General features: G+C 51.6%; 1 protein-coding gene across 1 annotated transcript in view; it reads left to right on the top strand.

Moving 5' to 3' along the window:
• Positions 1 to 2,060: 2,060 nt before the first annotated feature.
• Positions 2,061 to 24,953, top strand: part of COL11A2 (collagen type XI alpha 2 chain) — a 32,108-nt gene continuing 9,215 nt past the window's right edge. Inside the window, exons 1-39 of the mRNA XM_007939310.1 lie at positions 2,061 to 2,142; positions 5,721 to 5,870; positions 6,008 to 6,218; positions 7,019 to 7,181; positions 8,911 to 9,102; positions 9,998 to 10,075; positions 10,741 to 10,803; positions 11,484 to 11,663; positions 13,796 to 13,855; positions 13,976 to 14,017; positions 14,258 to 14,320; positions 14,650 to 14,724; positions 15,208 to 15,294; positions 15,556 to 15,612; positions 16,244 to 16,297; positions 16,387 to 16,440; positions 16,543 to 16,596; positions 16,990 to 17,043; positions 17,256 to 17,309; positions 17,391 to 17,435; positions 17,565 to 17,618; positions 18,041 to 18,085; positions 18,276 to 18,329; positions 18,526 to 18,570; positions 18,706 to 18,759; positions 18,959 to 19,003; positions 19,242 to 19,295; positions 19,405 to 19,449; positions 20,249 to 20,302; positions 20,634 to 20,741; positions 22,629 to 22,682; positions 22,977 to 23,030; positions 23,139 to 23,183; positions 23,272 to 23,325; positions 23,437 to 23,481; positions 23,628 to 23,681; positions 23,785 to 23,838; positions 24,041 to 24,094; positions 24,715 to 24,822. Coding sequence (XP_007937501.1) covers positions 2,061 to 2,142; positions 5,721 to 5,870; positions 6,008 to 6,218; positions 7,019 to 7,181; positions 8,911 to 9,102; positions 9,998 to 10,075; positions 10,741 to 10,803; positions 11,484 to 11,663; positions 13,796 to 13,855; positions 13,976 to 14,017; positions 14,258 to 14,320; positions 14,650 to 14,724; positions 15,208 to 15,294; positions 15,556 to 15,612; positions 16,244 to 16,297; positions 16,387 to 16,440; positions 16,543 to 16,596; positions 16,990 to 17,043; positions 17,256 to 17,309; positions 17,391 to 17,435; positions 17,565 to 17,618; positions 18,041 to 18,085; positions 18,276 to 18,329; positions 18,526 to 18,570; positions 18,706 to 18,759; positions 18,959 to 19,003; positions 19,242 to 19,295; positions 19,405 to 19,449; positions 20,249 to 20,302; positions 20,634 to 20,741; positions 22,629 to 22,682; positions 22,977 to 23,030; positions 23,139 to 23,183; positions 23,272 to 23,325; positions 23,437 to 23,481; positions 23,628 to 23,681; positions 23,785 to 23,838; positions 24,041 to 24,094; positions 24,715 to 24,822 — 2,898 coding nt within the window. The remainder of the gene's footprint in view (positions 2,143 to 5,720; positions 5,871 to 6,007; positions 6,219 to 7,018; positions 7,182 to 8,910; positions 9,103 to 9,997; positions 10,076 to 10,740; positions 10,804 to 11,483; positions 11,664 to 13,795; positions 13,856 to 13,975; positions 14,018 to 14,257; positions 14,321 to 14,649; positions 14,725 to 15,207; positions 15,295 to 15,555; positions 15,613 to 16,243; positions 16,298 to 16,386; positions 16,441 to 16,542; positions 16,597 to 16,989; positions 17,044 to 17,255; positions 17,310 to 17,390; positions 17,436 to 17,564; positions 17,619 to 18,040; positions 18,086 to 18,275; positions 18,330 to 18,525; positions 18,571 to 18,705; positions 18,760 to 18,958; positions 19,004 to 19,241; positions 19,296 to 19,404; positions 19,450 to 20,248; positions 20,303 to 20,633; positions 20,742 to 22,628; positions 22,683 to 22,976; positions 23,031 to 23,138; positions 23,184 to 23,271; positions 23,326 to 23,436; positions 23,482 to 23,627; positions 23,682 to 23,784; positions 23,839 to 24,040; positions 24,095 to 24,714; positions 24,823 to 24,953) is intronic.

Genomic DNA, 24,953 nt, shown 5'->3' with positions numbered 1-24,953 from the left:
CATCTTGCCTCACATATTTCCTCATCTGAAGAGTGGAAAGGGGGAGTACCCCTACAGGTGAATATTGGGGGCAGGCCCCCCAAACTGATGGACATGGGAGTAGGGCTCTGAGAGGCCTTCCTCTTCCCAGTCCCTGCAGCTGGGGCCACCCTGGAAGAGGGAGGGTTCCTGTCACTGTCTCCTGTCTACTGTCCCCTTTCGCACTCACCTCTTTTTCTGCAGTCAGACTGAAAAATAAAAAGGTGGTGGTTAAGGGGCGGTGGAGATGTAGGAGCCAACTTGATATTTTTAATTTCCTCTGAGGATAGAGACTTGCAGTTAGACTCAAAGAAGTACTGTACTTCCCCAGGTTAAGAAATGCTGGTGGTGGAGGTGGGTGTTTGGGAAAGGCAGAGCCCTGAGATGGTCTGTCCCTGGGGTTCTCCAAGCACTAGCCTTGCAAATGCCCCCTCCCCCATCTCCTGTCTAATTCCCAGGAAAGGGGCTTACACTGTGATGGGCTTGGATGAGGCAGGGAGGGCAGGGTACTGTTTGATGAGTGTAATCCTTAAGCCCTTCCCTTCACAGCGACCCCCAACCCTGGGCACACGCTGTAGGATGGGGACACAGGACCCTGGCCTGAGAATTGAGGGGAGGTGGTCAGCCTGAAGAGATGGGGTGCTGGGGCTGCATGATTTTTGCCCTGCAGCTCTTCTCTTTGGGTTTCCTTTCCTCTCTCTCACTCACATAAAATCGCTTTCAAATTAAAATTGCTGCTTTTCTGGACTGGGGTGACTGTGTATGGGGGGGAGGATCCGGTAGGGAGCTCCGGATGCGTTCCCCTGACGCTGCCGCCGAGGTTCCCTGGGGCCTGAGAGCCTGGCGCAGGGTGGGGGAGACAAGGAGCGCTTTGTAGGGGGTGTGTGTGTGCCAGGCTTGGGGGCGGGGCCGGCTAGAGGGAGGAAGGGGGGGCTGATTCTCAAAGGCGCCTTGTTCGCTTGCGCCCTCCCAGCGCCAGCAGGCGGCGGCGCCTCTGCTCGCGCAAGCCTTCTCTCCGGCCGCGCCGCGGGCTCCGGGCAGACCCGGCGCGGTGCCCGTTCGTGGGGGCGCACTGGGCGCCAAAAGTAGCGGCCTTCTCGGGGCTGCCCGCCTGGAGGCGGTCCCACGTCCCTGAGTGACCCTGTTTCCCTGGACCCTCCCAGCTAGTGTCGACTGCCCCTTCATTTCTCCACAGTGCTAGTATCACTTTCCACCTGGCTCCCGGAATCCTTTACCTAGTTCCCCCATTTTCATCACCTTGAGCCTGATTAGCGTGTTTGTCAGTCTATCCCAGTCTCTGGTCTCCGTCTGCCCTCACGCTCCCCACCCCGGTCCCTGCAGTAGTTTTGTGGGTCTCTACTCGCTATCTATAGCTTCGTCTATAAATACCCCTGCCCCAGGCAGGGCTCTGTAATTACCCCGGGCGGGGCGAGGGGAAGTAATTATGGAGACCTGGTTACAGGGGGCGGGGGTGGCGACCCCCAGGCCCGCCTCTCTCCTCCCACTGTATCCTGAATCCCGCCCAGGCCATTGCTGAAAGGGGGCACCGGTCTTCAACGGGGAGGGAGGGGGACTGTGACTGGACATCAGGGTCTTAGGGAAGGGAGGGCTGGGGACGAGATATTGGGGTTCACGAAAAGGGAATCTAAGGGTGCAGTCTATTAAGGCCCTGCAAGGAGCAGAAAGAGCAGTACGAGGGTCCGCGAAGGAGGGAAGCTTCCCCCCTTGCGCCCCCCCGCCCCCCGCCCCAGGTAGAGACCGAGGGTGGGGTTTCCCCTTAGTGGCAGTGGGCGGGCGGTTGGAGGCGGGGGCCGGGCCGGGGGCGGGGGCGAGGTGGGGGCTCTGGGCCGCCTGGGGTGGCCGGGGACACACTGGAGCGGCGGCCACCGAAGAAGGAGCTGCGCCGGAGCCCCGACGGCGCCTCGCTGCATGGAGCTGGGCCTCTGAGAGCTGACGCGGCCCGGTAGCCTGTAATCTCCCCGAGACCCCGGCGTCCGAGGCGCCCAGGAGGCTCTCTCCAGTCAGCCTCCGGGCATCCTGCAATGGAGCGTTGCAGCCGCTGCCATCGTCTCCTCCTGCTGGTACCGCTGGTGCTGGGGCTGAGCGCGGTCCCGGTCTGTGCAGGTAAGAGCAATCAGGATTCACCTTGGTTCGTTGGCGCTAAGCCCCAGGGCTGAGGAGAGACGTCAAGGATCCAAGCTGTGGGGCAGGATAAACGGTTTCTTGGAGGTGGATAGAGATCTCTTTACCTCCCTGAAGTGACATGGGAGGGCAGGTAAGGCTGAAAAGTGGAGAACCACCTTGGAGAGCTTTGAATGGGGATGGATGCTTGCTCCTGGAGCAGAGCTGAAGATGGCCAAGGCCAGCCTGGTCCAGCCTGGGGTGGGGTGGGAAGTGGGTAGACACCAGTGGTGATGGATGAGGTGAGTGCGTGACTATCTGTCTCTGGGTTCTGAATCTATATGGTTGGGGCAAGTGGGATGTCTGTGGGTCAGAGCAGAGCCTAGTAAGTTGGGAAAGAAGGGACGTCTTGACTATCTGTCCCAGTGACTTCTCTGCCCCCAACCCCTTCCCCCTCCCTGTGCCCTCGATGCTGCCACGCGGCTGGCTCTGGGGAGCACTGGGGCCAGCTGCCAACAGGACGGCTGCTGGACAGGCCCGGATCAGGTGTCTGAGGCTGGAGCCAACTCTTTGCATTCCTGCCCCACCCCTCCCCCTCTGACCAGCCAGGGTCCCCTGGGACCTTGGTGTCCACAACCCCAATCTTTCCTTCTTTTTTCCCAGGACCTAGAAGTCCTGGCTCATTGGAGAAGGGATTTGGTGTCAGAGAGGAGGGGGCTTGGAGCACCTGGATCTTAGGCAGACCGGAGCAAGCTCCCCAGTGGAAACACTGGGAGATGATTTGCATATAAATTTTCATTTCTTCCTCTTCCTTTGGAGAGCAAATGGTCCGAATGGCTGCATGAAGGAGTTACATTTGATTACAGAAAGAACTTCCAAGATGACACTCAGGGCCAGAAAATCGAAGTGTGTGATATCTTTAGACTCTAGGCGTCTTTCTTAGGGGGAAATGGGCTCCATTGGCATAGAGGTGGGGGATGGCTAAGATTCTGTCTCTTATTGTGGGATTGGATGAATGGAGGTGGGACTCTATAAGGGAATGGGTCACCGTGGAATTAATAAGATTCAATAATGAGGCATATTTGGGGCCAGAGGTGAAGTGGTAGGAGTGATGGGGCAGATGTAGGGAGGCCAGGACAGTGGGGCAGGTATGTGGCCTGAGGTGGAAAGACTGCAGGAAGACCTGCGGGTAGGTTGTCTATAGGACTGAACTGTACTTTGCCGAGGTTTGGTGGAGGGTGGGGGCCTTCTGAGGTCTTCTTGGCCTGGGGTCTCTGTGAGTCTCTGTGTCTCTGTCTCACTCACTCCTGTCTCTCAAAGCGGCCCTTGTGTGTCGGTGTTTGCGGAGCCGCCACACTCGGGGGCCGGGCTCAGGCTTAGGCTGGGGTGGGTGGGGGCGGGCAAGGCCGTGGTTTCCCGGCTCTTGGACTCAAAGGGCCTTTTCTCTGCCTGCCCGCCCCACCTCACCCACCCCACCCACCTCTGCTCTCCTGATTGCTCTGGCCCCTGCCCTGCCCCACACTTCTATGAAAGTTTTGCTGGAACTGTCTTTGGGATTTTTCCAATCTGGAGCTGATGGTGTGACCAGTGTGTGTATCTGGGGGCAAGTCCGGGGGAGGTACCTTTTGCTTTTAGGGAGTTTGAGCACCAGAAAGCCAAGTTCCAGGTGGACGTGGCTGGTGGCCTGGATCTTGAATCACTGGTTCCTGGGGTGGTGGGGCTGGCGGGGCAGGGTCGAGGTTCCAGGTGTGGGGAGGTTGCCTGGGTTTTGGGCAAGGACTCTGATGGGATCCACAGATGTGTGGCTTGGGGCCCTGGACCTGCTCCAGCCCCTCGTGGCAGCTTCAGGCTCCCCCCCTCCCATAGCCTGTCTCCCAAACCAGGGGGCACAGGCTCCTGGGGTGGCTCTTTCTTGTATCTCCTTCCCCAGCCTGGTCAGTGTTGTCCCCACCTCCCCAAATGCAGGATTTATAGTAACTTGAAGCCCCCTCCCCGCAGAGCTGCCTCTTTTGCTCCACCCTGGTGCCCCCACCCCCCTGCACCTCCTGTGCCCAGGATGATTGATCGCCCAGATGTTGTTTGTGCTGGAGGTGGGACAGAGGCCAGAGACCCACAGACTGAGAGATATGGAAAGGGAATGAGAGAGAGGGAGAAAGACAGGCAAAGAAAAAGATGGACAGAATGTGAGGGATATGGAGAAAGCAGAAGAGATGAGGAGAGAGAAAGACCAACAGATACAAAGAGTGCACGAGATTAAGAGTGAGACAGAGGGAGAAGGCTGGAAAGTTGAGAGAGATTATTTTTTCCCCTAAATTTTATTTTGTTGTTGTTGAGAATATACACAGCAGAATGTACACCAATTCAACAGTTTCTACCTGTACAATATAGTGACATTGATTACATTCCCACCCTCCTTTTCTGGGTTGTTCCTTCCCACTCAACGCAAACTCACTGTCACCTAAGGTTCCTATGTAACCTTTCGAGTTGCTTTTGTCAATTATCCAATAGATAGATCTTAAGAGAGCACAGTACTCAAGGCAGGCATTCTTTACTAAAGCTAAATTATTGTTTGGTTCTAAGAAGACTTCAGGGGATGTTTCTGGTCTAAAGTTTAAAGATTATCTCAGGGCAATATTTCAGGGGTTCATCGAGAGTCCATGGCTCCAGAAAGTCTGTATTCCATGAGAATTTGAAATTCTGTTCTGCATTTCCCTCCTTTTGTTCATGATTCTAACGTAGAATCTTTGATCAAAATGTTCAGTAATGGTAGCTGTGCACCTTTGAGTTCTTCTGGTCTCATGGCAGCATGCAGGCAATTAGCCACACATTCCACTTCCTCCTCCTGTTCCTGACTCTCCTTTCTCTGTTGCTGCAGATGACTAGAGACCAATTATTGTGCCTTGGATGGCCACTTGCAAAGTTTTAAGACCCCAGGCTCTAGGCACTACCCAATGAACTTGGAAGTAGATGAGAAGCACTAAACACGTTATAAGGCCAATTAACTGGAATAGCTCATGAAACCATGACCCTAAATCTCCAAACCAAAGAACTAAATCCCATGAGGTGTTTGGTGTACATAAGCAGCCTCACTAGTGACTTTCTTTTTCCATCATTGTTGTAAATATATCTCTCATGCCATTTTTGCCAATTCAACTTTTTATAGGTGTACAACATATTGAGAGCAATTGCAATAATCAGCTGTGCAACCCTACCCTCAATAAATGTGATTTTTCCATCACTGTTAAACCGCCCCACCCCCTTATCTCCCTCCCTCCTATCCCTGGTAACCACTAATAAACTTTGGTTTCTGTACATTTGCCTTTTCTTGTCTTTTTATACAAGTGAGAAGAGAGATATTAAGGGAGACAAATTCACAGGCTGTAAGACCAAGACAGGGAGAGAGTGAGAGAGGGACACTAGGAGAAAGGGGAAGGAGTGGGCCTGGAGTTGAGTACCTACCAATGCTGCTCTTCTCTGTCCAGGTAACTCTGCATTTCCCATTCATTCAGGTTCCACATGTCCCCCTTCTAATGCTCACCTAAGGATGTGTTCCTCCCTCTGACTCTTGTGGATTTTCCCAGGTGCACCCCCTGTGGATGTGCTCCAGGCCCTGAGGTTCCCTTCCCTCCCTGATGGTGTCAGGAGGGCAAGAGGCATCTGTCCAGCTGATGTGGCCTACCGAGTTTCCCGACCTGCCCAGCTCAGTGCACCCACCCGCCAGCTCTTCCCAGGTATGGGTGAAATGATGGAGTTGGAAGAGTGGAGGGTGGCCATAGAGGTGGGATTTGGGATCAGATCCTAGAAGGGAAGGGGTCAGTGGCACTCATGGCCTCTCATTCTACCTGTATGTGTCTCTCTTGGGTACCAGGAGGTGTTCCCAGAGATTTCTCTCTGTTGACTGTTGTCCGAACCCGGCCTGGCCTCCAGGCTCCCCTCCTGACACTCTACAGTGCCCAGGGTATCCGGCAGCTGGGCCTGGAACTTGGCCGACCTGTTCGCTTCCTATATGAGGACCAGACTGGGCGGCCTCGACCCCCAGCTCAGCCGGTCTTCCGAGGCATCAGTCTAACAGATGGCAAGTAAGTCAGTTTGCTCCTCTGGTCTGCTTGATCTGCACTTGCAGGAGCTCCCCTCTGTTGCCCCAGATCCCACTTCCTAAGCTGAGAAACCTGCTGACCCTTTTGGCCACACTTTACCTGCCCACTGCCCAAACTCCAGTCATTTCTAGCCCAGAATTTGGGCGTTAGAGTTTGAATCCTTGCTCTGCATTTAATACTAGTTTGTAGCTTGGACAAGTTACTTAACTATTTTAAGCCTCGTTTTTGATGTCTGTAAAATAGGGGTAATAGAATTGTGAGAATCAAATAACAAAATGATCTCATGGTGCTTGGTGCATTGTAAATGGTCAATAAACAGTAGCTATTATGATTACTAAGGGGCAGTGATGGTTTACTGGTAGAATGCTTGCTTTCCACGTGAGAAACTTGGGTTCGATTCCCGACTAATGGACCTCGTGGGCAGCAGCCACCTCTGTCAGTGGAGGTGTGTGTGTTGCTATGGTGCTGAACAGGTTTCAGTGGAGTTTCCAGACTAAGAAGGATTAGGAAAAAAGCCTGGCAATCTCCTTCCAAAAATCAGCCGGTGGAAACCCTATGGATCTCAATAGTCCAGTCTATAGCCTGTCATGGGACTGGCACAAGACTGAGAAGTGTTTTGTTCTATGGTGTATGGGGCCATTTTGAGTTGGGGGCTGATGGCAGCTAACAATAACAATGATAATCATGACTGTTATTACTATTGGTTTCAACTCTTCCATCAACTGCTACCCCGCCTCTACTGATTTTCACTCACTCACTTGACCCTCTCTCCCTATGACCAGGTGGCACCGTGTGTCTGTGGCTGTGAAGGGCCAGTCTGTGACCCTCATCGTTGACTGCAAAAAGCGAGTCACCCGGCCCCTGACCCGAAGTGCTCGCCCTGTGTTGGACACCCATGGAGTAATAATCTTTGGTGCCCGTATCCTGGATGAAGAGGTCTTTGAGGTAACCAGAGCAATCAGAGAGAACAGTGATTCCTTGTCCCACTCATTATGTCTATCCCCCTTCTGGCCCCAATACCCCATCTTCCCATTCCCTAGCACTTTGTTTCTCCTTCCATGAGCTTATATTTCCATTTCTTATCTCCAAGGCTGATTTTCTCTTTAGGAGAATTAGGTGCCTACTGCATGGCAGGGCTGTCCATAGCCAGTTATTTTGTCACTTAATCTTCACCAGTCCACCCATCCACCCAGCCAGCCCTTCAATTCACTTATCTATCCATTCTTTCACCTACTTACTCACCAATCCACACTCTTGCACACATACATGTATCCACCAGCCAGTCACTCTTCCCCCTATCTACTCATCCATTCACCACTTAGCCACCTATTTATGCATTCAGGCTTGTAGTCACCCACTCACCCAACCATCCTTATGCTCGATTACTCTTTCCTTCAAACTGTCCATCCATCTTCTTCAACCCATCCATCCATCCCTCCACCTACCTATCCTTTCACCCACTCAACCACTCCCTCCTTCAGTCCACACACCCACCACCTTAATACCCACCCACCCACTCATCCACCCACATATTCACTCTTACCATCTACCTACCCACCCAATCGGCCCTTCTCCCTGCTTCTCCCATTTATCTACCCCACAATCCACTTCATGCACACGTTCATTCAGTTGCCATCCATCAAGCCATGCATTCAGTCGTGCATTTCAGCCCTTCTATTCATGCATCTAACCAATCATCTATCCATCCTTTCAACCTACCTATGTATTCATCCTTTTCCTACTCACCCACCTACCCACCCATGCACACAGGCATGCATCCACAAACTACATACCCAGCCAGTCAACATTTTATGAATATCTACTGACTCAATGCCACATGGAACAAAGAATAATAATATGAGGTTTCTGTCATACCAGGGAGCCCCTAGTTTGTCTCTGGAGATGAGGGATTATTCCTAAACTACAATACGAGGCAGAGTGTACTAAGTGCCATGTGTAGGCAGAAATAAATGCCATTGGAATTCAGAAGCAAGTTCCCTCTCCCCCATTTCCAGAGATTCTGGGAATTCTCATCATCACTGCCATTGGAAGGTCAAGACAGCTAAGGGTGGGCCACTCTCTCCAGAAGGCCTCTGTAAATAGGCCCATGCGTTATCACAAGAGGTTGTTGTTGTTGTTGTTATGTGCTGTTGAGTCGGACCCGCCTCATAGCTACCCCTCTTTGGGTTTCCAAGGCAGGATCACTATGGAAGTAGATTGCCCATCCTTCCTTCTGAGGAGTGGCTGGTTTTAACCACCAGCCTTCTGGTTAGCAGTCAAATGCCTTCGGCACTACGCTACCAGAGCTCCCATACAAGGTAGGGGGCGGAAAAGTGTGTTGAATTTGGAGTTGGAAGGCTTGGATTCTAGTTCTGATTCTGGCACTGTGAGTGACCTTGAGTTAGTCATTGACTCTTTGAACTTCCCTGAATAGAATGCATCTGAAAAATGGGTATAAATATCCTTGTCCTACTGGCTTTTCCAGTTGTGAAGATCCAGTGAGCTTATGGATAAGATGTTCCTTTGAAAACTGAACAGGGGTATGCAAGGGAGGGCTAATAATGACCTTCTCACATTATATTGTTTTACGTAGGTCTAACTTCCTACCTTTTGTGCCTTTGTCTCTCTCTGAAGTCCTCTTTGCCATTGGTATTCTTTCCTCATGTCTCTGTAGGGTGATGTCCAGGAACTCACCATTGTTCCGGGGGTCCAAGCTGCCTATGAATCCTGTGAGTGGAAAGAACTGGAGTGTGAAAGGGGCCAGAGGGAGAGACCTCAGAACCAACAGTCTCACAGAACCCAGAGATCACCAAAGAAGCAACCATCAAGACTTCATAGACCACAGAATCAGGAACCCCAGAGACAGGTGAGGGAGATGGGAGAACCTCCAACCACAGCACACCTCAGAAAGGGGAAAACATATGGACATCCTCCCCAGGGGAATTCCCTCCAAGTTGCAGAACTTCCAACCTATTTTGGGCTCCCATTCTCCCCTCCCTAATTCCCCTTCCCAACCATGCCCCCTTCTACCATCTAACCTTCTCCCCAGTTCTCATTCATCAACCTTTTTATTTTCATTTAAAAATAAAAAGTCATTATGAAGAATTTGTGGCTGGGAGCTGTGTCCCCTGCTTGTGTCTCCTCCTTTGCCAGTCTTCCTAGAACTGTGTCCTTGGGTCTCCCATCCCTTTCTTGAATTAAGAGATTGGGAGAGTCAGAGAGGGTAAGACTTAGGGAGGGAGGATGGGAAAGGAGAGTAGGGGAGAGATAGGAACAGGGAGGAAGAAGCTGAGATGATAATATCAAAGAGAAGAAATGGGGAAGCAGTAGCAGATAGAGGGATCTTAAAAGGGTGGTGGGTCTGCAGAAGTATGAGATGGGGAGCCCAGTTTCTGGATCCCTGCACATGGAAATGCAGGGTTAGGGGCTGTCGTGGGGGAAGGGAGGGATACTGTGGCTTGGGTGGGGTCCGGATGTGATCTGGGGTCAGTGGTCTGAGGATGGGAGGTCAATCTCTTAATCATGTCTACTTCTGTCCCACATGTGGGACCTGTTCCCCCTTTCCCACCTCTCCTCCATCTCTTTCATGACTCCCAACCTGTTCTTTCATCTTCTACTCCCTATTACCCAACTCCATGCCTCCTCTGTTTCCCAACTCCCACTCTATCTCTTCATCTCCTGCTCCCCAACCTTTCCCTTCTCACCCTCCAATTACCCTATCCCCTTCCTACCTATCCCCCTCCCCACTTGCCTAATCCCAGCCCACTGAGTCTCTCTACTATGACTACGAGCCCCCCTATTATGATGAGATGACTACGGGGACGACCCCTGATTATCAGGTAAACCTGAGGGACCCTTTCATTTCTCACCTTCCTTCCACCACCCCTTACAAACATCTCCCATGACACCTTCCTTCCCTCCCCAACTTGTCGAGAAGAGACACTATATATTTAGGTTATGGGGGCTTACTTACTTATTGCCCCTTCCCATGTCTCTCTACTGCAGCGGTCTCGGAGCCCCAACCACAGGGCTTCCCCTTCCCCCAGGGGGCACCGGACCCTTCCCAGAAAGCCTACCCCACCTGCCAAGAGGTCAACGGCCCGGCAGGCACCCCCCTCACCAGGCCGGAGGCCCTCCGGAGTCAGGGGCTCTGGCCCAGCACGGGCTCAGCCTCCCCCTTCCCGGCGCCCAACTCAGCGGGCAGATCCCCTTGCTGCCCAAGGCCCCTCCAGGAACAGAGGCAGTGGTTACTGGCAGGTAGAGCCGGGGCATCCAGATCTCTGCCCCCAAACTCCTATGGCCTTGGGGATTCATTCTCCCCAAATTGTCCCTCTTCCAAAGGGGCTGCAAGATCTGAGATTTCCCCCACCCCCCAGCATGGAATAGACACTGTCCTCAGGGGTTGAAGAGGGACAGATGCTGCTTTGCTTCTCCTCAGGCTAACTCCTCTCTTCTTCCTTCCTACCCCATGGTACTTTGCTCCTCTCCTTCCTCTTGGGGTTAGGACCCCATCCCAGGTGAAGAGGAAGAAATGCTGGAGTCAAGCCCCTTTCCAATCCCTGAGGAGGTAACTCCATCCCCTGCCCTCACCCAGCTGGGGCCAGTGGGTGTCTGTGACCCACTCGCCTTGCCTGATGTCATCTTGATGAACCAGCCCCTTATTTGGCCGGAGGGCTCTTTGTCATATCCTTTTATAGTCTTCTGTCTTCTGGTCACTCCAGACCTATTGATGTGCTTGTTTCTCTAAGTACAGCCATTTTTATTTTCTTCAATGTCCATGTATTCTTCTGTCCTTCTTTGATTCCAGAGTAACCTCTTCTCCATATTGGTGTCAAATGGTTGAACTTTGTACGTCTTATTTGCATTCCCAGGAGCCTATTTCCATCCTATGCTTTCAATTTTTCTCTTCTCTCAGTCTCTCTGTCCATTGCTTTGGCCATTTCTTAGGCTTCTTTTCCATCATGTGTCCATGGACTGTCTATTCTGTGTCTGGCCCTCCGGCCTCCCTTCTTGTCATCCACCATCTCTTCTGACCTGGCCCATTTTCTGAAAATCCTTCCCCATTTTGGACCTTTGATGGCCATTCCCTTCTGACATGACCACTCCCCTTGCTCTTCTTGGGATTCCAGTCCCGATTATCCTAGAGTCCTTTGGGTTAGAAGGTGTCATCTCCTGGGGTCCAGGGAAAACCTCCTCTCAGCCCTAATGGCCCTATGTACCCCCTCTCCCCTCCCCACCCCTGGGAAGGAGCAGACAGATCTCCAGGTGCCCCCCACAGCTGACAGGTTCCGGGCAGAGGAGTATGGGGAGGGTGGCACAGATGCCCCAGAAGGGCCCTACGATTACACCTATGGCTATGGGGACGATTATCGTGAGGAGACCGAGCTTGGCCCTGCCCTCTCTGCAGAGACAGCCCACTCAGGAGCCGTAAGTGAAGAGAGCTCTTTTTCCATTCTTGACCTCTGGTGGGAGCTATAAGAATTATTTCCTGTTGTTTTGATCGCTGTCTTTGGCTGGAAGCTACTCCTCACTGGTGGTCTGCTATTTTCTGTTCATGTAAAATATATACGTTGCTTGAGAAGATTACTTGTTGCCTTCCCCCGCCATATGTCTTATCCTGTGACTTCTGTGGAAACTTCTGCACAGGGCGGCTGGTATATATATTTTTTAATTCTATGTCCGCTTCCTGTCTTTCTTGACCACTTCCTTCCTGTCTCAATCAAGCTGCATTTCATATAGCTTTTGGTCAATAAACCTCTATCTTTATCCATTTCCAGTCTGTCTCCATCATATCTTCTTGGTTAAAACAATTTCCTGTCCATGTTGCTGCCAAACTTTGTATGATACTTTTTAACCTACAGGTCATTTCCTATCTGTCCCTTCCTGTCTTCTTCTAGCCATGGCATCCATCTTTGTGGCAGATAGGACTGAAAGGGACTTATTATTTGTGTTTTAGCTCTATTTTTTTTATGTTGTGTTATGACAATTTCCTTTTATAATAAAGCACTTCTTGTGTGTCTCAGTTCATGCAAATCATAAAGTTTCTATTGTGGGCCTAGGTATTTCTCACACCAAATTCCTATGTACCCTAGGTTTAATGTTTGTATTTTCTGGAAGAACTGCCTTTCACTGTCATAGTTCCCTTTACAGGAGTCACTTTCGATCTGTTTTGTGAATTTCTTTTCTCTCTTGGTCATTGTAGCCATGTTGTTATTGAAGGTCCACTTCCTGGATCCTCTTTTCATGGCTTTTCCTGTCTGTCCAACCACTTCGTGTTTGTACCATTCATTTTCTTACCATCTTGGCCATGTTTAATTTTCCTTGGCCATGGTATCATTCTTGCTTCCAAATATTTTTCCCTTTGTTCTGCATCCCTTACTTGTTTCCCATGCCTTCAACCACTTCCTGTCAGCTGGAGTATTTCATGTTTTTTTCACTTCATATTTTGCCTGCTTTGAAGTATGGCTGCCTCCTCTACCCTGCTGCCTCATCCCATATCTGCCTTCTCTAATACTGCTATCTTTGACCCTCTGCTGCCTTATTCTTTTGCTGCTTTCTGGACATTTGGGATTGATGTGGGATTTGGAAACTGACCATTGCTATTTGGTCAGGGTGGAGATGGAGGGGAACATAATGAAGAACTTTGGGATGGGGTTGGGGGTGAATGACTTTTATTCTCTCTGTCCTTATCTTAATTCTGGCCCTGGGGTTGGGTATCTCTGTGGGAAGCATGGAAGGGAGATACTTGTGGGCTTGGAGTATAAGTGAGGGCCAGAGGAAAGGTGTAGGTTCCTGTCTGGAGGGATTTGAGTGGGTCTTCTTTGGGAGATGGGTAGCTGAACTCAAGAGTTGTATTTTTTAAAAAACCAGTGATGGGTCCTGGGTTTGGGGTATCAGTGGAGATTGCCCTCCAAATCTACTTAGAGTATGGATAGTTCACCTATCCATGGTAGTTTTTCACTTGTGAACCCTTAGAAATTCTAAGGAAAATTATGTGCATAAGGGCATACAACTTTTCTTCTTCCAGGGAAAATCTCCATAGCTTTAATTCCTCACATTCTTATATGGGTCCATGCTCTGCCCTCCCCCACCCCAAATAAAAATCTATCCACAACCTTAGAGAGATTCTTATGTAGTAGGTTGGGAAAAGGGTGAGGAAATTAGTTGCTTAAAGTTCTAAGGATTGCTGGAGTCTGATGAAGTTTAGGGGACAGGATGGAGTCTTCCAGAAGAGAGTTTAGGAAGATTGGGAGTTTGGAATCTCAGGAAAGGTCTGGACACCTTCTTGAAATAGGCTCTCAGGGAGATGAGGAGGTTGTGTTTGCTGAGTTAGGGCTGGAAAGACGAGCTCACTGGGAATTGGGGGTAGTGCTGAGGTCTCCTTAGCAGGCATGGGAAGTCTATGAAGAGGGAGTTTTTGGGTGGGCTTGGAGATTTTGAATACGACCAGGGAGATTTGGAGAGGACCTAGGAATGAAGGTGGGAGTTGGGATGAGGACAGTCCTGGTGTCTTGGCTGCTCATAGGCCCCACTGGGGGTTACATGTGTGTCTCCCTCAGGATGTCCGTGGACCCCGTGGGCTGAAGGGAGAGAAGGGAGAGCCGGCAGTGCTGGAGCCTGTAAGTCATGCTGGTCACTAAGCTGACAGCTGTGGAAAGAAGAGAGGGAGATGGGGCTAGGCTGTGGGACTAGTGGATGCTAGCCCTATAGCCTCTGACTTTTAATCTTTGACTCCACAGGGTATGCTAGTGGAGGGGCCACCTGGCCCAGAAGGCCCTGCAGTAAGTCTAGCCATGACCTCTTTGTCTCCATCCTTTTCTCAAAGACCATCTCTGCATGCTCATTGGTGCTCTCCCTACATAGTCCCAGGCCTCCTCCTCAAAATTCTGTAGTGTCTTTCCAATAGAAGCTCCACAGACTCCCAGATCTCTTCTAGAGAGACCACTTCTCAGCCACATACCCCACTTCCATATGAACTCTCTGTTCACCCACATCTGACCCCTTCCTCCTTTGTTCCTCAGGGATTGACTGGTCCCCCTGGCATCCAGGGGAATCCAGGCCCAGTTGGAGATCCTGGTGAGAGGGTAAGATCCTGACTGGAGGGGCTGCAGAGAAGCCACCAGTACTCAACAGGGAGGCACCAAGCTCAGGAATTCCTTGTTAGTTGTTGGCTCATTATGAATGAGGGGGGTGTTGTGCTCCTCAGCACACAGAAAAGAGGGGAGTGTTTGGTTAGGGAGGGGTATAGATTAATGTCTCACCCTCATTTTTCTAGATATGGGGCAGTGTTCAGGAAAGATCTAAGAAAGTCTATATTTATTCATCTGAGAAGGGCTTCAAAATGATGCCAGGTCCTAATGTCTCCCTCTGGCTGTCATCATATCATACTCATTATTGTCATTCTCTCCTCCAGGGCCCCCCTGGCCGAGCAGGGCTCCCTGGATCAGATGGGGCCCCTGGTCCTCCTGGCACATCCCTCATGCTCCCAGTGAGTTGTCTTCTCAGTTTTGGGAAAGGATAATGGGGAAGCTGGGGGAGTGGTGTTGCATCACCAAGAACCAGAGGAGGATCAGGAAAATTATGGAAGAGTCTCTAGGGACCATCTACCCAAAGCAATTGATTTTGGGGATGGGAAGTTGGAGACTCATTGGATCATCTAGAACCAAACATAGATCTTCTAGAATGAAACTTTGATCACTTAGAACCAGGCAGGAAACCCTATATTTTAGGGCGGTCTAGAGCCAAAAGGGACTCTTTCAGGAGGAAAGAGGGCAGGAGTTGAGTTTCTGAAAATTTCTAAGTCCTTATTTAGACCCCAGTGGGACTGCTAGAGGAGAACAGGAAGGGTGTCCTAGAGTGGGAGGATGGGGCAGAAATGCTGAATGAAGCCTTTGGTTGTGAGGGTCACAAAGATTTTGTGGAAGGAAACTTGAACCCCTTTCTTTTCCTTTGTTCCCCTCCCCATCCCAAGTTCCGGTTTGGCAGTGGTGGGGGTGACAAAGGTCCTGTGGTGGCAGCCCAGGAGGCTCAGGCCCAAGCAATCCTGCAGCAGGCACGGGTAAGTAGGATGGAGGGGATTATATTAGTGGTGGAGGATATAGTGGAAAGAGAAGATTCTAGGAGGGGGCTGGAAGGATAGGTTGGAGTGAACATAGGGTAGGGGCAGGTTTGGGTTGATTTAGGGCTAAGAGGGGAGGTGAGGAGAATATAAGGCAGTGGAAGGAACATAGGGAGCAGATGGGTGGATTTGAAGAGTGTACTGGGGTTGGGAATTCTTCAGGGGCCTCTTCCTCAGCACTGCTGTCTCCTGCTCTCCTAGCTGGCGCTCCGTGGCCCCCCTGGCCCCATGGGATACACAGGCCGCCCTGGACCCTTGGTGAGTGAGTGGGTTTTGGGGTAGGGGATCTTTTTTCTTTAAATTTTATTGTGATTTGGGTGAAAGCTTACAGAGCAAATTCATTTTCCATACAGCAGTTCACATATATTTTGTCTCATGACATTGACTGTCCCACAATGCAGCAGCTCTCTTCCCACTTCCTCCCCATAGCCACCTCTTCCCTGTATCCTTCCCTCCCATGCACTCCTGCCCCGGGTGCAAACTCAGCCCTTGTATTCTCCCATGATTGATCTCTCCAAGGAGTGTTATCTACCTAGTGTAAATGTTCAGCTCATATGTCTTTTGTTTGGCTGGAAGCCACAGGAGTAGGTTCAATTCCAGACCTGAAGGGCAGGCAACTCAGGGCCATAGTCTCAGGGGTTCCACCAGGTTCTATCAGAGCAGCAAACCTGGTCCGTTTTTTTTTTTTTTTTTTCACGGTTTTGAGTTTTGTTCCGCATTGGTCTCTCACTCCATCCAGGATCTCCTACATAGATCTTTTGTGTGTATGTGTGGTAAAGACATTTTTGGGAAGGGGCAAGGCTTAAATTGTTTTAATTTAATTCTTTTGAGGAGGACTGAGGTCACTGATGTATCCTTCAACATGGTCACTCTCTTTTCTCTCTTACAGGGACAGCCTGGAAGCCCTGGCCTAAAAGGAGAATCTGGAGACCTAGGACCTCAGGTGATGCCCTTCCAACATCTGATCTTCATCCCAGTGTATCCCCTTATATTTATTCCCAATAACTTTGTCCCTGTCTCTCCCATCATCAGGGCCCCAGAGGACCTCAGGGCCTTGCAGGCCCTCCCGGCAAGGCTGGGCGAAGAGTGAGTGACCCAGAGGGTGGGGTGGGAAGTAGGTGAGAGATAGGTACAGAGCATGGAGGACTGTGCCTTTGGCTTTCTCTGACACTTGTCTTGTACTTCCAGGGCCGAGCAGGTGCAGATGGAGCCCGAGGGATGCCTGGAGAACCTGGTGTGAAGGTAATCAGGCTAGGGCCCTTCTCTGACACTCATAGCTCCCAGCCCCACCTGGGATCATTCGTTTTCTGGGGATGATCTAGTTCCTCAGGTTCCCTCACCATGCAGCCCCTTTCCACTTAGGACACAATAGGGGAAAGGGGTTGTTGTTGTTGTTGTTTGCCATCGAGTCGGCCCCGACTCATAGCGACCCCTCCTTGGGTTTCCGAGGCAGTATCACTACGGAAGTAGGAATGCCCAACCTTCCTTCCGAGGAGTGGCTGGTGGGTTTGAACCACCAGCCTTCTGGTTAGCATCAAGTGCCTTAGCCACTATGCTACCAGAGCTCCTAGGGGAAAGGGGTAGGTGGGGGGAAAGGGACTGGATCCTCACTCTGGCTGTCACTTTTCCCTAAAGGGTGACCGAGGTTTTGATGGACTCCCAGGGCTTCCTGGGGAGAAGGGACATAGGGTGAGTATACTGGGTGTTAGGGTATGATGGGCAGGGTTGGGGATTCTCTGTGGGGAATTGGGGAGGTAGAAGTCTAAAGGCAAGGGAAGGAGCCTGGGGGTCTCAGCAGGAGGTCGATGAATGTAACTGGTTGGCTAATTGAAGAGAGTCCATATCTGCCTGTGTTGGGGTCTCTGAGGCCCCTCTTACTAGTTCCCTCATTTTCTCACCAGGGTGAGACTGGTGCCCAAGGTCTTTCTGGGCCCCCGGGTGAGGATGGAGAGCGGGTAAGTATTGGGCAAGGGTGAAGGATCTGTATGGGAGAGATCTAGAAGGAAGGATTGCTTCACCATGTCTTCCTCCTATAGGGAGACGATGGAGAGATTGGGCCTCGGGGGCTGCCTGGAGAGTCGGTGAGGATCCAGGGGTGTGGTGTGGTGTGGTGGGGGTGCTTTGGGGAAACCAGGGAGGGGTATAGGCATAAAAGGGACACATCCTTTCTCACCCGTGCATGCTGTCTCTTCCCCCCGACCCAAATGCAGGGACCTCGAGGTCTCCTTGGCCCCAAAGGCCCACCTGGTATTCCTGGACCCCCGGTAAGTAACTGTCCCTGATCTCCAATCTGACCTTACCACCTGGCTTCTCCAACTCTCTGTCTTCCCCCTGCCCCTCTGTGAGCTCCTAGTCTTCACTGGCTCCCTGGCCTCCCCCTGGCTTCAGCCTTCATCCTCAGGTGCCCTCGGAGGGCATGTGATGCAGTGCTCCAAGGGCTCTGAACACAGCCAAAAAAGAGAAAGAAAAACAAAAATCTCAAGGAAAACAAAACAAAAAACCACAAACCCACAGACCCACAGACCCACTCCCTACAGCTGTTTGTCTAGGTTTGGGATGAACTAGAGGTCTGATAGATGTGTGACTGCTTGTCCCACCCACTGGAATGGCTGACCTCTCAGAAGCACAGATTCCTCCAGGGCCTGATCTTACCTTCAAGCCTTCTCACCCTCCTCTTGTATTTCAGGGAGTCCGAGGCATGGATGGTCCTCATGGTCCCAAAGGGAGCTTGGTGAGTGACAGATAGGGGAGGTCCTACCGCAGCCCTTAGCTGCTGAGGTCCCTGGCAGGGTTGCGTTTGCTTTGCTTCCACTTGACTTGCTTCCTGTTCTTGCCCTGTTGGCTGTCCCTGCTGGGACTGAGTTACTTGCCTTAGGGTTGTACTATACCTCCTTCTGACCCATTTGGTTGCCTGATTCTAGGGACCCCAGGGAGAGCCAGGACCTCCTGGACAACAGGGCACTCCTGGGACCCAGGTGAGTGGTCCTGTCCCCCACCCCCAACTTTAGCAACCCCCTGAACTTCCACAGTGAGTCAGAGCTTGGAATGGAGCAGGAGATAAATGGTCTCAGGCCCCCACTGCTCATGTTCTGAGTAGGCGAGGCTGGCTAGAAGAGAGGGTAGCCCATTTCTGTGAGGCACTCCCCCTCACTGCTCTCTTCTGGTGTACAGGGTCTCCCTGGGCCCCAGGGTGCCATTGGCCTTCATGGAGAGAAGGTAAGTGACTGAGGTGGGAACTAGGGGTGTGTTGAGAGTGGAGGTGCAAGGAGAGCCCTAAATGTCTGGCTGGGACTTCAGCGGTGATCAGAGCTGACCCCTCCAATGACCCTGAACCTCCTTGTTTTCCTATAGGGTCCTCAAGGGAAACCAGGGCTCCCTGGCATGCCTGGCTCAGATGGACCCCCGGTAAGTGGGATCCCACCTCTGATTCTAATTCCTCTTGACCCTGTACCCCAGGGAGTGATTTCTGGGCTCTGAGAGGTCACTGGCACTGCTTGCCCATGGCCAGTCAGCTTCATTAGGGCAATTTGGGTTGGAGGAGATGGGGTGTAGAGAAGGCCAGAGCCAGAGGCCAGAGGTTATATTCTCTATCTCTTCCCTACAGGGCCACCCTGGGAAGGAAGGTCCTCCTGGAACCAAGGGAAACCAGGTGAGATCTCCCGTGCCTCCCTCCACTCCCTTAAGGAATTTCTACCCAGGCCTTGGGGCCTCAAGATCTTTGAGATTTCCTTGTCTCATCAATCATGTGGCTCTGATGATACTCTCAATCCCCGAGCCCTGTGTCCCCATCCAGACTCTTTTGTTATCCCTCCCATTTCTCCCACCCTCTGAGGTCCCACAGTGACAACCTGAGACCCTTTTATAACATCTTCTCTTTCTTCTTCCAGGGTCCATCTGGACCTCAGGGTCCCCTAGGATACCCAGGACCTCGAGGTGTCAAGGTAACTGACCACTAGGCTGGGGACATAAAAGACAGCTGTCAGGGGAGTGAGATGGGGGTTATAGGAGCACAGTCCTTCAACCTCTATCCCTTGATCTCTCTAATTGTAGGGTGTTGATGGAATTCGGGGTCTGAAGGGTCATAAAGGTGAAAAGGTGAGTAATGTGCTCCCAACCTCCCAGCACCATTAACCTGTCCCCATGCCAACCTTCCTGTCCATTTCCTTTCCTCTCCACCCTCTCTCCAGCCTGTCCCATGCTACCCTCCAGCTCCTGAAACCCACCCTTCTACTCTTGTTCTCTGAAACTCTCCATTGCATAGCACCTAAGGCATTTGACTGCTAACCCAAAGGTTGGCGGTTCAAATCCACCAGCCACTCAGTGGAAGGAAGATGGGGCAATCTTTTGTAAAGATTTACTGCCTCAGAAACCCAATGGGGGTCACTATGAGTCGGAATTGACTTGATGGCAGGGAGTTTGGTTTTTTTGTTTAACCCTCCATCAAGAGTTTCTGGTGGTGTAGTGGTAAAAGCACTTGGCTGCTAACCAAAAGGTCAATGGTTTGGACCCACCAGCTGCTTCACAGAAGGAAGATTAGGCAGTCTGCTTCCATAAAGATTTACAGTTTTGGAGTGGGGCAGTTCTACCTCTGTCCTGTAGGGTCACTATGAGTCAGAATCAACTCTATGGCAGTGGGCTTGTTTGTAATCCTCCATTAGGGAGTCATGTGGCACAGTGGTTAAAGAGCTTGGCTACTTACTAAAAGTTTGAATCCACCAGTTGTTTTGTATGAGAGACATGTGGCAGTCTGTTTCCATAAATATTTATAGCCTTAGAAACCCAATGGGCAGTTCTGCCATGGCCTATATGGTTGCTATGAGTCATAATCAACTCAAGAGCAGTGAGTTTTAACTCTCCATCATCTGTGGTGCCAATATACTCCCATCTTTCTCAGGGCGAGGATGGCTTTCCTGGGTTCAAAGGTGACATGGGCGTGAAAGGTGACAGGGTAAGTAGAGATCCCTACACTGATCCCCCAACTTCATGCTACAGTGATCCTTCACTCTGAAGTCCCCAATCACCAGCCTTTCCTTTTGGCACGCCCTGACTCCCCAACTCCAGCATTCTGCTTCTTTAGAGCCTGATCCCCATAGGAGGACAACCTCATGTTCTGTCACACCAACCCTCCAATGGAGAGTCATGTGAGGCTTCCTTTCCTGTCCCTCAGTAGCTTCTGGGACCCTCCAGCTTTTCTCAGCCTCACCAGTGCCCACCTCTCTTGTTGGGGCCCACTCCTACTTCCAGTCCCTTACACTTACCTTTCTAATCCTTTCACTCAGGGTGAAGTTGGTGTCCCTGGTTCCAGGGGAGAGGATGGCCCTGAGGGCCCAAAAGGACGCACTGGACCTACTGGTGACCCTGGGCCCACTGGACTCATGGGCGAGAAGGTGATGGGGTCTGAGGAACCTGTGTCTGGGTTCTCTAGGGAGGTGCAGCAATGGGGTCCTGGGTCCTGGGTCTGGGCAGGCATAGGGAGTGCCAACAGCTGAAGTCAGTGAGTCAATCAAAGGCACATTTTTTAAAAACATTTTTTTATTGTGATTTGGGTGAAAGTTTACAGAGCAAATTCACTTTGCATACAGCAGCTCACATACACTTTGTCTCATGACATTGACTGCAATTTTCCATAGTGCAATAGCTCCCTTCCCACTTCCTCCCCATAGTTATCTCTTCCCCGTGTTCTTCCCTCCCAAGCACTCCTGCCCCCTGAGCTGTCTCTCTGTACATACACAGTCCTTTTATTCTCCCATGATTGATCTCTCCAAGGAGTGTATCTGTAATGTAAATGTTCATCTTATATGCTTGTCTTTTGTTTGGCTGGAAGCCATGGGAGAGAGTTCAATTCTAGACCTGAAGGGCAGCTGGGGGCCACAGTCTCAGTGGTTCCATCAGGCTATACACAGCAGCAAACTTGGTCCCCCCACTTTTTTTATGATTTGGAGTTTTGTTCCACATTGTTCTTCCACTCTATCCAGGATCTCCTACATAGATCCCCCTGTGAGTGGTTGACAGTGGTAGCTGGGCACCATCTAGTTCTTCAGGTCTCATAGTCATATAGGCTGAGGATCACATGGTGTACCAGTTGCTTGGACTAATCGTTTCCATGCATCTTTCGTTTTCTTCATTCTTCTTTGCTCTGGACAAGGAGAGACCCATTGTTGCATCTAGATGGCCACTTGCAAGCTTTTAAGATCCCAGTTGCTACTCGCCAAAGTAGAATGTGGAACAATATTTTTGGATAGTATGTTATGCCAATTGAGCTTGATGTCCCCTGAGACTATGGTCCTGAGCCCCCAGGTTCAACTATTTGCTCCCTCTGGGTAGCTTGCTGTCAAAGGCACATTTTTTTTTTTTTAGAAATTTATTTTTGCAGCATTTCCTTCTCAAAGACATATTTTTATTACTCTCCTTTTTGTATATACAGCACCTCCTGGGCACTGATGGGTGGAGGGGGAAGGGAACAGTCCCTGTCATGAGGCCTTTATAATAGATAGGTGGGGACAAGGCACACAGAGTAATGGAGGCCAAGGGATCAGTGAAATGCAGAGGAAAAATATGTGCCCAGACACAGCAGCAGGGATTCCAAGAAGGAAGTGAGTCAAAGAGGTAAGATGGGAGATCTTCAGAGCCAACTCTCACTGAGCACTTACTGTGTGCAAGGCCCTGTAAACAGACTGGCTCGTCATAACAAGCCTACGCGGTAGGCACTATTATAGTTCCTGTTTTGCAGATGAGGAAATGAAGGCACAGGGAGGTTAGGATAATTGTTAGTCACACAGCCCATGAAGGGCAGAGCCTGGATGCAAGCCCAGACAGTCTGGCTGCAGAATCACTGCTCTAACCACTGTTTCACAGCTGCCTTGGCAAAGCAGGCCTGGAAATGTGAGAATGAATGAGTGCAGGCTATGGGAGCGGGGTGGTGCCTGGTGTGGTGTGGAGACCTTGGTGGAGCAGAGTGTGCTCAGGGGATGGTGGGAGCTGAGGCTGAGAGGCAGGCAGTGGTGAGACCAGAGTGGGTTCTGAGTGACGTGATGAAGTGACAAATTTCAGGGGAGCTGAGATTTAAGCATTAGAGTTGGGGATTATCCACTCTTAGGAAGGAAAGATTATGAAGGCCAGGTGGGTAGAAGGGCAGGAGATGAGAAGCCAGGGGCTGGGGTTTTGGTGGGGACTGTTGCTGAATTGGGCATGGCTCCCACCTCTGAGGGTTGGGGTCTCTAGGGATGGAACGATATCTGGCTCTTCTCTTCTAATTGCTTCTGGTTCCTCTACAGGGCAAGCTGGGTGTTCCTGGTCTGCCTGGCTACCCTGGACGCCAGGGTCCCAAGGTGATGTGATGCCCCTTTTGTGCCCTTCCTCTGCCTTCTCCCTTCCCTGACTCCCAATTCGAGTACGCCCAGACTGACAGAGCAGTGGAGGACCCTAGAGAGAGTTCAGTACACTGCTATTCTATAGATGAGGAAACAGAGGCCCAGAGAACAGCAGGGGTTTGCCCAAGGCCACCCAGTTATTGGCAGAGCCCAGGACTCCAACACTGCTGCCCCTATGGCCACTTCTTGACCCCTTCCTGGGCCCTCCTCCTTCCTGACTTCTCAATTTTTTCCATTCTCCACCCTCACCAGGGATCTCTGGGCTTCCCTGGTTTTCCCGGAGCCAGTGGAGAGAAGGGAGCTCGGGTAAGCTGGAGTGGGGGTGGGGGACAGTGAGGGGAGAGTGGGGCTTGAAGGGGGCTCTGTTGGGGAGTCATGTCTGGGTGACTATTCTCTCTGGTTCCTTCCCACCAGGGCCTGTCGGGGAAATCAGGGCCTCGGGGAGAACGGGGCCCAACGGTGAGTGTAGCAGGGAGAGAGACATGTGGTTCAAGATCCAAATGAAGTGCTTTTGGGTTGTTCTGACGGCTCCCTCCCCTCTTTCTAGGGTCCACGGGGTCAGCGAGGACCCCGAGGAGCCACTGGAAAGTCTGGAGCAAAGGTCAGTGGTGCTCATGGCTCTATCCTCCCATGTCCTCCCTCTCAACCTCTCTGACCTCTGGCATGGCTTGAAGGCAGTTTCTCCCACTCTCTGTTTCTGTTTTCCCCACAGGGAACATCAGGTGGTGATGGCCCCCATGGGCCGCCCGGAGAGAGGGTGAGTGTGTCTTGGAGTCTCCTTGTTCCCCAGTGCACCCCAGGGACCCTGAATGGAGCCAGCTTCTTCCTCACCCCAGAGAAGTTGTGTATCCCTGCCAAGATCCCCTCCTCATTTTCCTGACTCAAATCCATTTCTGTTTCTAGGGTCTCCCTGGACCTCAGGGTCCCAATGGATTTCCTGGCCCTAAAGGACCCCCAGTAAGTTGACCTCTGACCTCTGACCCACTTTGGTTCTGTGACTCCTTTTTCCCCACCCTACCTTCCCAGTTTCAAGTTCACCTGACATTTGAACCCTTTGCAGGGTCCCCCTGGGAAGGATGGGTTGCCAGGACACCCTGGGCAGCGAGGAGAAGTGGTAAGTGATGCCCCTCACCGTCCATCTCTGGTGGCCCCCTCAGATTCCAGAGCTGCCAGAAGCCCACCAAGGAAGTTCTCCTGGTAGAGTGGAGAGCATCTGGCACAGCCCAGACCCCCAGCCAAGGACTTGGTGTTGGCCTGCTGTTCTTCCACAATGTCTATGGCTCTTCTGACCACTCTTTCATCTTTTCCTCCCTCAGGGTTTCCAAGGGAAGACTGGCCCCTCTGGCCCCCCAGGGGTGGTGGGACCTCAGGTATGTCTGCCCTTGGAGAAAATGGACCTCAGGTGCTGGCAGTAGTCTATTTCTCTCTCTTCTCTTCCTCCAAATCACATACTCCTGCCCCTGCTTTACCTCACCCATATCTCTGGGACTGAGCTAATAATGGGGGCCTGGATTGGGGGCCCAGATCTTGAACTTCAGCCTGGTTTTGGGGCCAGTTCTCATCTCCCATCTTGGAGAAGAGGCAGTTCCCCAACAGGAACACAAGGTGACTCCACACTGGGGAAGAAAAATGAGCAGTGCCCAGGGGGGCCTCTAGGAATTTCCTAGCAGCTTTGGGTCAGGGATAAAGGGGTTCCAGAGAGGTGTAGCTCTGGTAGCATAGTGCCTAAGGCACGTGACTGCTAACCAGAAGGCTGGAGGTTCAAACCCACCAGCCACTCCTCAGAAGGAAGATGGGGCAATCTACTTCCGTAGTGATACTGCCTTGGAAACCCAAGAAGGGGTCGCTATGAGTCGGCACATAACAACAACAACAGAGGGGTGTGAGTGGAAGGGACCGGGGGGGTACTTTAGGGTGGCCAGGGCTGGCTGTTTGGGCAGACAGTGGGGTGGAAGGATCTAAGTCTGGAGTCTCTCTGTCTCTTTCACAGGGAGCAGCTGGAGAAAGTGGGCCCATGGGGGAGAGAGGCCACCCAGGACCCCCAGGGCCGCCTGGCGAGCAAGGACTGCCTGGGACATCTGGAAAGGAAGGAACAAAGGTCAGTGAGGGGCTAGACAGAGGGGAAACTGGGGGACTGGGGTTGGGGTGCTGAATAGAAGGGGTTACTGGGGGTCTGAGGGAGCAGAGAGTGCTCTGCCCAATTCTGGGACATGTCTCTCCCTCATCACC

Source organism: Orycteropus afer, unplaced genomic scaffold (genome assembly GCF_000298275.1).
Source record: "Orycteropus afer afer isolate SDZICR_OR568_19922 unplaced genomic scaffold, OryAfe1.0 scaffold00059, whole genome shotgun sequence".
Taxonomy (NCBI): domain Eukaryota; kingdom Metazoa; phylum Chordata; class Mammalia; order Tubulidentata; family Orycteropodidae; genus Orycteropus; species Orycteropus afer.
This window is presented reverse-complemented; position numbering and strand designations above follow the sequence as displayed.